The sequence below is a fragment of the Chroicocephalus ridibundus genome, chromosome 2 (genome assembly GCF_963924245.1).
Source record: "Chroicocephalus ridibundus chromosome 2, bChrRid1.1, whole genome shotgun sequence".
Classification (NCBI taxonomy): domain Eukaryota; kingdom Metazoa; phylum Chordata; class Aves; order Charadriiformes; family Laridae; genus Chroicocephalus; species Chroicocephalus ridibundus.
Window position 1 is genome coordinate 118,559,792 of NC_086285.1, and position 11,261 is coordinate 118,571,052.

General features: G+C 38.6%; 1 protein-coding gene across 4 annotated transcripts in view; it reads left to right on the forward strand.

Annotated features, from left to right (window-relative positions):
• Positions 1 to 9,645, forward strand: part of LAMA3 (laminin subunit alpha 3) — a 128,098-nt gene extending 118,453 nt beyond the window's left edge. For 3 of the 4 annotated variants that reach the window (XM_063326721.1, XM_063326723.1, XM_063326724.1), the window contains 9 exons: positions 1,349 to 1,493; positions 1,790 to 1,956; positions 2,368 to 2,557; positions 2,851 to 2,991; positions 3,793 to 3,952; positions 4,111 to 4,238; positions 5,716 to 5,809; positions 6,144 to 6,263; positions 6,449 to 9,645. In XM_063326721.1, the coding sequence (XP_063182791.1) occupies positions 1,349 to 1,493; positions 1,790 to 1,956; positions 2,368 to 2,557; positions 2,851 to 2,991; positions 3,793 to 3,952; positions 4,111 to 4,238; positions 5,716 to 5,809; positions 6,144 to 6,263; positions 6,449 to 6,594 (1,291 nt within the window). In that variant the 3' untranslated portion in view covers positions 6,595 to 9,645. The remainder of the gene's footprint in view (positions 1 to 1,348; positions 1,494 to 1,789; positions 1,957 to 2,367; positions 2,558 to 2,850; positions 2,992 to 3,792; positions 3,953 to 4,110; positions 4,239 to 5,715; positions 5,810 to 6,143; positions 6,264 to 6,448) is intronic. The other variant, XM_063326725.1, reaches the window with a different exon arrangement.
• The last annotated feature ends 1,616 nt before the right edge of the window (positions 9,646 to 11,261 follow it).

Sequence of the window (11,261 nt, forward strand, 5' to 3'; positions counted from 1 at the left end):
GGCATCCAAAAAGATGTGCTAGGTTGTATCATTATAGCTACACAGGGAGCCAGGTAATGAAATGAGCAAAGCACATTCTGACAGAACCAAAACAGTTCCACAAACAAATGAGAGCATATGTATAGAAATCAGGTGCCTGATTTATGTTGTCTCTTTTTTCACATGTGTTTGTCTGGTTATTAGAGACGTCTTACAGGCAAAATTTAGGAGAAAAATTATGCATAAATATGTTGTTCAAAGAAAAGCATTCCTTGAGTCACAGGTGATGTCCCAGTGGGGCTTTGTTTTAGCTAACTTTTGATGAACATTTATACATGTGTAGAGTTTAAGAAAATAGTGTATTTTGATTTGATTATCATAGAATCACAGAATGGTTTGGGTTGGAAGGACCTTTAAGGATCATCTAGTCCAACCCCCCTGCCACGCGCAGAGACATATTTACTAGATCAGATTGCTGAAATTATATCTTCATTTAAAGCACTGCAAGACAATGAGGTAACCTGTACATTAACCTCCTGCTTTTAGTACAAAAATAGATGGAGAATTAACATTGTAGCTAGTTTGATCAAGTGAATGGAGAACTGGACCAGATTTGAAGAAGGACAGGTTCTGCTCCCAACTCTACCACTCTCCTCCTAAAAAAAAACCCAAAAAACATGGGCGAGGAGCTTCATTACTTTTTCTATCTGTAAAGTGTTTTGTAATTTACTGATTAGCAATGTTGTGTACAACTTACAAAATGATAGTATTACTTTATATGATTCTGTACGCACATAAGAAATTGGTTTTGACAGCCTTTCTGATAATTTCTCTGTAACACTAAAGATAAATATTAAGTTGTGATGGGCTTTACTGCTTGACAAGTCTCATTAGAACATCTTATTTAAGGAGAGAGTGAATCCTTGAGTTAGCAGGACTTGATGTTGCCATTTTTTCTTGATCTGCCACTGGTTATGCATAATTAACCAGCAAAGCCTTGTAGTCTGATCCAGAAATCTTACTCAATCAAGGCTGCTCTCATTTTTTCTCCTTTTTTCAATGGAAATATTTGTTTGGGTTTTTTTTAAATAGATAGCTTTTAGCAAAAAAACACTTTGCTTAGAAGAGATGAGAAAAACACATCCCAGGTTTTTCCATAGCCAAAAACAAATAGTCAGGACCACCACAAGTATGAATACTTTTTACAGCATTTTGAACCTACATTTTTCATTGAAAAATAAAAATTGGTACTTTCAACATCAGGTCACTGGGAAATCTATTTTGTACAGAACAGTTTTACAATATGTTGCTGATTACGCTAAAGGAAAGGAATGCTGTGTCACAGCACTTACTGCTTTCATCACTCTAGGGCAGGTCAGCTCCCTGAGGTTCAAAATCTCGTTAATTATACTTCAAAGAATGGTGTGTCCCTTGGAGCTTGCCGCAAATACGAGAACCTTGAACCACTGCTGCTGAAAGAATTTAAAAACCCTCTCAAGTTTAAGATGCTTAAGGTATGCTTGTTTTTACTGTTGTCTTCACTCCATATTGACGCCAAGGCTTTGTCTGCACAGCCATGGCTTCTAGAACTAGATTCAGATGTTATTATTTTCCTTCCATCTCATATCTGAAGCAAGTTCTTTCTGTGTTGAACCTCCACGCTAAACCCATACCTGTCCAGAATGACAACAGCTTCTCTGTCAGTTAGAGAAGGCTGTTGACTGCCCCAGATGGGAACTCTTAAATGTGTAGATTGAAGTGTTGTTTTTTCATGTTCACGCATAGTAAATGTTTCAATTCGATCTTACAGGTACAGAACGAAAAATACCCTGATTATTTGAAAGCCACTAATGTGCAAAACCCAAAAAAACACACTTTGCCAACTCAGTTATATGTCAGCAGTGAAGCATATCTTCTTGGAAACACCCCCAAGAGTTTCATATCTTACACATTTTCTCTACCGTCATCTACAGACAGGTAATACAGATATTTTCTGTTCTCCTCCTAATACTCGAATTGTCAAAACTGCTTGAATCTTTGGGTGCTAAGAGTTAGGATTTTCTTCTTGCTTATGTCTTGGGGTGTAAGACGAGAGTGGTTCTAAAGGTTCATGCATTTTTTTTTCTTTGCTAACATTTACCCAAACTGAGTAGATTGACTTGGATGTGGTGGACAATTACAGTGCATATCATTGCCAAATCCTAAGCCTGAATATGTTGACTTTCATTCACTTTCAGAAATGCAGGCAATGTAGAGCACTGCAATTTCACCCAAAAGCTATTCTGCATTTCACAAATGGAGTTTCACTGGCATTTTTCTGGAGAACAGAAAGAATACAACAACTAAGGAAACAGACCTATATTTCAATATGCTTACTTTCCACTACAGGTTACATTTCTCTGTAGATGTACGGACTCGATCATCAAGAGGATTAATAGTTTTCATGGAGGAAAGGTCTGAGGCTTCTTATATGGCTCTTCATATTTCAAAAGGACGTTTTGTCTTTTCACTTGGCTCTGGAGGAAAACGAACCAAAATCAAAACCAGCACTAAATACAATGATGGGCAATGGCACACTGTAAGTACTATTGGAACAACAACCATGGTGACACCACAGCTAGCATTCAGCAGGCCCAGCCTATTGAATTTTTAATTTATTAGAAATCTGATTTTGGTTATCTGAAGTTAATTCCTATGCCTGAAAGTTCATGTGGTTGACACGCCTCTCTTGTAGGGACTGATGGTCCTAGCAGGTTATTTTCAGTTTCAATATTTCAACAATACGGTGTTTAAGTTAAAGAAAAAAAAAATCTCCAGTGGCTTTCCTTGGCTTTGGGATTTCTCATTCTGTTATGTTTGCACCCTGCAAAGGTGGTCTTCAGCACAGATGGGAAGAACGTCCTCCTTGTTGTTGATGGTCTAAGGGCCCAGCATGGAAGATTAACAACAAATTCCGCCATCAGCATTAAGCCACCAATCTACGTAGGAGGGCTGCCATCACTGAAAAGAGAGGTAAATAATTGACGCATCCACCCCCCCACACTCCCCATGCTGCACTAATTACATGTGAAAGTGTTAATATGCAGGATTTCCGTGTTGAAAAGGTTTGGGGGTTTTTCCAAGCACTGACTGAGCACCATCTGTAGTGTTTGCAGTTGTTCATTAAAGACCTTTTTCCTCACCTGTTCACACAGCTCTCAGCTGGGCACATATTTTCAACGTTTGTTGCTGGGACACTGATGACAACCATGTACTGTTTTCCTCTCTATTCTTTAAAAAATAGAAAAACCCAAAGTCACATTTATAATTCCAGGAATACCCTCTTCCCACAGAATATTTACCTCAGTGGACTAAGTGATAATCTATAGAGAAGCAAAGAAATCCTTCTCATTAAGGAATTATGAATGTAGAAGTGGATTTAATCTGAAATATGTGTGGTTCCTCTTATTTCAAAAATTGGACAATTAATGATGCAGGGCCTTTTATAAAATCAGATTTAAATAAATAGCCTCTTAGAAGAGAAGGGTGTATTTGAGACTTCACAACTCCTGTTGCATTGTCTTTTTGACACATCATTGGGAAGTTTCTGTTCTGCAAGCAGGAGTTATGTTAACTCAAAATCAACTGTTACTTTCATGTTTTAAGCTCTTTTTTAAAATTCTGGAATACCTTTTCACTGCATCAGAGATGGGTTTTAGGTGACTTTAGTGCCAGTTGGCTTTCTACAGTCCAACAATACAAAAGAACTAATGGATATTCTTACTAAAAATTGCCATCATGCTTGAGTATTCATATTTTGAAATATGCTTTCAGAATATACCAATGAAAAGTTTCAAGGGTTGCCTGAGGAATTTTAAGATGAATGGAAAAATCATGAATGCACCTCAGCAAAAAAATGGTGTACTTCCATGTCTGGATGTTCCCATGGAGACGGGGATTTATTTCTTTAACGAAGGAGGATATATCACCATTGGTAAGCTGTGTAGAGATTATAGTATATGGAATTACGTCTTAAATGTGTTTGCGTCTATGTGTAAGGTTTTATTTACTTGATTTACTAAATTAATTATGTGGTTTTCCAATTTTCTCCTCCTTTGATCATTCCTCAACCCACTGTTTAATTCTCCACAGGTAATTTGCTGATGGGCTTGGATTTCAGGATTGTATTTAGCATCCGACCGAGGAGTTCAAGTGGTATACTGCTCCATGCTGGAAGCAAGCAAGACAACTACTTGACTATTTACATGGAAGGAGGAAAGGTAAGTACAGGCTGTGTTTCCATTTCAGCTGCGTTGCCCTCATACAGCAGGGGGAATTCTGACCTTGAACTCTGGACTTATGTGTTGCAACATTTGTCTACAGGTTAAACAACTTCCTCAGAGTTGTTTAAAACCATCGCATGGAAATTTGAGCATTTAATCTGTCTCTATGCCTACATTAGCAACTTCCATTGTGTGCACACTAGCTTGCACATGGTTTTTTCACAGTGGTCAGCAGTGGGGCACAGTCTAAATTTTCTCAAGCTTTTGAGCCTTTGCAAAAACCCACTGGGGTTTTGTCCAGAGGCTACAGAACTCCATGGCTTATTCCCGCTCTTAGGTCAGTCATCACGTGGCTGTACTGATGCAGTTTCGTAACCACGTCTGTTACAGAACTTGAGCAGTCTTGCTTTGTGTTAGTTAGCATCTTCTCCTCTAGTTGATGGTGTGTCGTGGTGATTATTATCACTGTTGCTTTTTCATAACGTAACAGCTTCAGAACTTGAGTCTTGGACTACAAAACTACTGTGACTGCTGCTGGAGAGACATCATTTAGAAAGATGTCAGTGGTCCGCAGAACCTGCTGTCTGATGGCACAGTTTAAACTAGCATGAGTCTACCTAACTTCAGAAAGCTCAGCTTTGCTCTTCTCTTCCCAGATTAGGGAACTTGGTTTTATTATTTATCTTTTTGTCGTCAGTTAGATTTCCAGATCACTGATCTGGCTCAAGACACAACTAGCACATGGAAGCAGGGGCCTCAACAGCTGGGGACCCCTTAAGGGCAAGACTGACCACTTCTTTCAGCAGTAACTTAGATTAATGATGGCTGTCAGTGTGGACAGGGTGCCACAGGAAGGAATAAAAGGTGAATGGGACACCATCAATCCACCTGATAGGAAGTGTATCAGCATATCAGTTACCTGACCATTACCAAGTCTGTTGTAACCATCACACCAAAAGAGTTTGAAAGGAAGATGTTGAGAAAAATTCACAAGGAATGAGAAGCAAGATGTGAGAAAGGACAAGCAGGTGCTTGTTCAAAATGTCATTGTAAATAATCAAGCTCCAAGCTTCATGAGTGAATTATGAGTAGTCCAAAATTGTGCAAAAGGCCAGAAAAATATATTGCAGAGGTTCTCTCCAGAGATGCCAAGCATGTAGATGACTGCTTTGGGAAAGGAAAGGAAGGCCTAGTAGGAAAGACCTTGTCTCAGAGAGATTACGTCAAAAGAATTAAAATAATTTTGTAAGATTGTGAGGGAGAGACAAAGGTATGTATTTATGCTTGTAAAATCTATTAGGGAAATTTACTTTCCTCTTGGAGAGGGTAATTTCTGAAATATGTATACAATGACTGTGACTCTTAAAACTAGGTGAAACCCAGCCATCACAAGATGAGTAAATTACTTAAAGTACTGTATTTTTCTGTTGGTCTTTTCTTTGCCACGGTAACTTAAAAGATAACTTTTTTACAGGTCATTGCTGCTGGAAATAGTGGTGCTGGAGAATTCCAGACATCAGTCACACCTGAGCAACCTCTGTCTGATGGACAGTGGCACACTATTGCAGGTACGTTGTATCATACCAGTTCTTCTCAAACTCTGAAAGGACAGAGCACTGCAGCTCCAGATTTTTATTAATCATTTCACTTCTGCTTATTCTGAGAATACTCTTTAGAACAATGTAAGTGTCTTGTGTTAATTCAAGGTTTTACATAAGAAGGATTTTGGGGCTCTATTAGCCACAGAGTACTTAGATGTGTCAATCTGACTTTGAATTAAAATAAAATCTATTTTTCCTATGAGTTAAATTTCAAGACAGATGCTATTTAAAAATAGTGCCATATCTAGTTGATTCTTTAATAGGGTTGAGAAGGAGTACTTATTTACCTGCTTCTTCGCAGTCTCTCAGAAGGACAACACGGTGCAGCTAGAGGTGGGCACACAGAGTAACTCTACCACTGGACTTCCGCCCTCTCCTCCCAGACAGGTGCATCAGCCACTCTACTTTGGCAAAATTCCAGGTAATATTATTGCTGCTTATTTTTTCATATATCTACGTGGCTTTTTTTCCTTTCCAAAACAAAAGTCCTATTCATGCATGTAGTTTTATATCATTTCCCCTCTTTTGAAAGCCTTGCAGTAATTAATGGTCTTTAAAATCATTCTCTTTTTATTAATTTGATCTTTCTACCTCATTTTTTTGTAGCAAATTTGGACACACAGTGGCATCCAGTTAAAGACCCATTTTTTGGCTGTCTTCGGAATATTAGCATCAATGACAAACATGTCTCCACCAGGAGAATTTCAGAGGTTCACGGTGTAGTGAGTTTGCACGGGTGCCCGACGAAGTAACTTTGCTGTTACGGTACTTGTACACACAGCAGGTTGGGTCTGCTGAAGTACTGTGTGAATTCATGCAACCTGGGCTCCCCTTTTGCTGATCCCCGTGTCCCTGTCATCAGGCTGGTCATTCAGAACAGCTGGCGAGCAGATGCATCCCCTGGGTGTGGACTGCGCCAAAGCAAATTAAAAGTATTCGCTTTGAGAAACCCCCTTTTAAATGTTATTGATTTCCAAGGTAATCCGTTGTGCCTTTTGAAATATATGCAGAAAATATAATTGTATATACCTTGCTGGGCCAAATTCTGCTCTCACCCACAACAGCAAAGACTTGAGTAACTCCAGTGTCTTAATTTTGGAAATTTGCCTTAATGCTGGTCATCTTGAGAGCAAATTTGATCCACTAATATAAAGAATTTTATAAAAATATAAATCTCTTTGGACTGATGTTTATACAGAAATGTACATTAATGTTAAAAGTAATAATAATAATATAAATGGAGTTTGAAGCACTTTAAGGAGTGAAACTTTGGGAGTTTGTTACAATGCTAGGAATTCTGGGGCCAAATAAATGCAGTATGTTCTTAAAACCATCCATTTTCTTGTTTGGTTATTTTAACCTGGTGTTTCTTTTATGTGCTTTTTACAGGCTGCTGAATCCTGCTTGCTTTATGCAAATATTTCTGTAGCTTTAAGAAGCTGATTTGCCCGAATAAGCAGGAGTCCATCATCTCTGCTTATTAGAATTTGGTTATATAAAAACCTCAGAAAGAGAGTAATTTTTCTTGTAATCTTCAGAGACAGAAAGTCTCCTCCATAGGCTTTTTTTTTTCCCTTTTTTTGGGGGGGATGAAATTAAGACAAGTTATATTAGGAACAGCAGTTGCACCTGCTACAGTTATGTAGCACGAATTGCAGGACTAAACCAGCAGAACTGTTTTCTTTGACATTCAAGTCTTTACCTGACCATGACCCACGGTGGAGGTCAGGGGACCTGATTTGCTTTATTCTGCTGAGTACAGGGCGGGACTGAATAGCCCTGGCATGGCTGCTTCTTACACTACCATTCAGAAGCAGCATTTTCTCTTTTTTTTTTTTTTTTTTTTTTTTCAGTTCCCTGATGCCAACCCTCTTTTGCAGAATTAAAACATTTTCTAAGGCTGGTCCTAGGCAGGAGTAGACAGTGGTACAAACAAACCCTCCTTCCCACTTAATGCAATGTTTGCTCCCACCTTCCGCCACCTTCTTGCTCAAGGTGCAGCAGCATGTCCTCAGCGTGTTTGGAATGAGGTGCTAGCTGGATTAATAGAAGAAGATGCCAGACCAATAGCCCTTTTGGCTTTGGTCATTAATCCCTTACCAAAATTTTGCAGCTTTGCAGGTCCTTTGCAGCTTTCCAGCGTGGCAGAAGCTGTTCACACCAAATCTTGTGTTGCTTTTTCTTTTATGGCAACTTTGTTCCAGGCAAACGTATGCACATGCAGAGGTTTCTCTGCTATAGAGCTAGTTTTAGAGGGAATGGGATGTGGTAAAAGCATGAGGGGGTTGAGGCTTCTGAAGGAGCGGAGGGTTGGCATGTAGTGGCAGAGCCCTCTCTGGAGATGCTCTGCAGAAACAGCTTCTCCTGCGTGGCTGCCTGCCATGTGGGACAGAAACACCCATCAGCCTAGAGGTGATGGCGTTCCAAAATCATCTTTTCAGACAGCAACAACTGAGCCCTTTCTACGCGTAAAGCCCCCCTGCCTTTGAAGTAGATTGTCAAATATTCAGGTGACCAAAACTGTGGAAATACTCAATTGATTTACTGGCCTTAGTTGGCATTGAAAATTTCCAGAAGGAGAAATGAAGAACAATTAAACTTTATCAAGTAACATTTCATATCTCATGCCCACCAGACTGCTCCCTGAAGCAGATTTTCCCTAGTCACAAAAAACTCTTTTCCTTCTTCCCTTCCCCCCTCAGAAAAAGCAATTATGGCAAAGATTTTTGCATCACAACCTGGAGCCAGTCCTGGATTTCAATTCCCTTCCATCTGATTTTACTTATCAGAAGTAGTTTTAATGCTGACAAGAAGAAATGAAAAATGTATAAAGACTTGTGTAAATGTAAGTTATAATGACTAGCAAGTATTAATTCCAGTGCAATCCCAATGCATAACAAAAAAGTAGAAAAGTCTCTCTGGTTTTAAGGTTCTTGGTAGTTGTTTTTTACCCCTCAGTTTCTTCAGTTGTATTGCTTCCACGGAGTCAGGATGTCACACATTGTTGGGACAATCAATAATAGCCAACTAGGGTTTCAGGTTTTGTTCTTTAACATAGATAAATCTATACCAGGTTGATGAACAATTAGTAAAAAGTTTTTTGCTCTCGAGGAGCCAGTGGATAATCTTTACATAAAGAAATAAGTTGTCCTGTTTAGATTAGTCTGATGAAGAATTCTTATTATTGAAGAAATCCACATAGTCACTGAACTGTATTTCATGCATTGTTTGTTCTGTGCTTAGAATATTCTGAATTTTCTCACATGGGAAACAACTTCTGGAAAGCAAGAGCCTGAATTTTCAAGTATTTCAAGTCATGAATGGTAGACACAATTTCAATTGTAAAGATTCCTTCTCTTCAGGTTCACCGGGAAAGATCTTTGTTAAAGTCAAAATAAACAATTCCCCCCAATACATTTTATAGCAGACCAGAAGTGACTAAATCTCGTAGTAAGATGAAATGTTATGACAATAAATAGCAATGTAAGCCTTGGGTAAACACCGTGTCGTGGGGTTTTTTTTATTCTTATAAGTAGTAGTTCCAAGTCTTTCATCATCTGAGTGTTGCCATTTGACAGTAACTTCCATGGATTATTTACCTTCTTTGGCTATAGCATTTCATGTGGACCCCCAAATCTATCAATTCCTGTGTTAGAAGTAAATAATTCCCACAGGAAAGGGATAATGTAATTTTTTTATTGTCTAGTCATCTTTACTATTTGCTATTTAAGCCTTTAAGTAATACTAATATTTTCAATTATAAAAAACTCTCAATTCCAGTCATCCTTTCGAAGCCTGCATTATTACTTATTGCTCGTGTTGAAGGGTGCAAAGGTATTACAGCTTGCATTTTCCTTCATTGACCTTAAAATTAGAAGTAATAACCAAAGAAATGCATATGTTAACGTCTGCTGGCAAGATTTAGCTATATGGTTTGTACCTCTTAAAACTGAAGCTCCTAAGGAAAGTTTTGGAAAGTTTAATGAAAAAGGATCAAATATAGTGTTCAATACACTGAGAGTGCATGTCTAAAACAACCACGCTCTTTAACAGCATGTTTAGATTGCCATAACAGCTCATTTGAATCCCAAATCAATTACATAAGGAGAGCAGATTTGCTCTCCAGACTAAACCACAAATCTCTCTCTTTGAGTATCCATATAAGTATCAAGGGCAGAAGGTTCTCCTCCAGTTAATTTGGATTAGATTTAATAGGATCATCTTATCTGAGGTGGACGATACCAAGGTCTGTAAGTTCCCATTTATTATAACTACAAAACACAGCCCGATTAATGGGAGATGAAAGACAGTTAGGAAGCTTAACACTGAGAATTGCAGGCAAATAAAATGAAATAGATCACAGGGCACCGTAGAAGGAAATATATATTCACAGTAGAAAAAAGCATATCTATACAAGGAAAACATTATTCCTTCTCACTGCTTATAAATGATACTGTAACTTAAGTTTCTAATAACAAAAGCTTCCAATTAAAACTTCTTAACGGTCTTCTCGTATCTAAGCTTGAAGGTCTGTGCTTTTGTTACGGTGGAGCTTTCATGTAAAACACGGAGCCATTGACCTTTCGCTCCATTGGCAGGAAAATGAATTGGGCGAGTTAACTTTCTCCAGGTTTGTAACCACTTCTTTGGAGTCACCTGTGAGCCATCTCATTTTAGCTCTCCTTTCTGCAAGTAGCTTTCCCTCTTCTGGAGTCCTCTGTGAATTATTTGGGGTTTTTTCTCCCCTCTGCTTCCTTTCTGCCCCTCGTAAAATAGCCTGGAAAATGTGGTCTTACTGAAATGCTACAAATGCATTATGGCTTTGTAACGAACTCTTGCCATGCTTTTTGCCTCTTACCGTTCTCTTTGTGGTTTCCTCATTTAAAAATCCTCCTGCATCTTTCTCTAATGATATAAAAAAATTTAGGGCACAATGGCCCAGTCTTCTGTAAATCTGTCTGTATTTTCTAAAAATACATTAAATGGATGTCCCTGGCAAAAGGAACTACTTTACATTAAAGGGGATAGTGCCATAATACAATGTTATAGCTTCCTGAGGGCATTAAGACTGCAAAGCATAAGCATAAACTTCCTTTGTGCAGCTGGCCCAGACGTCTCAAAACTGCAAGAGGCTGGTCATTGCCAGAGCTGCAATGAAGCATTCTCTGAGTATAAAGAATTGCACGCAAAATAACCAATGAGTCTTTATGTTCTCTCTGTCAATTTTGGGGATCCTCTGTAGCAATGAAACCAAACTATGACCTGTTGTTCATACCGTACTGTGTCTCCCGGTTGGCAGCTGATAGCATTCAAAATATATAAGATCTTTTTTAAACACGCTTCTATCATTACTTTGCACCTCAGCCAGTTACTCTGTTTCCTCCAGGTTGTTCTGAATGTAAAGCATATGTGAAATGTT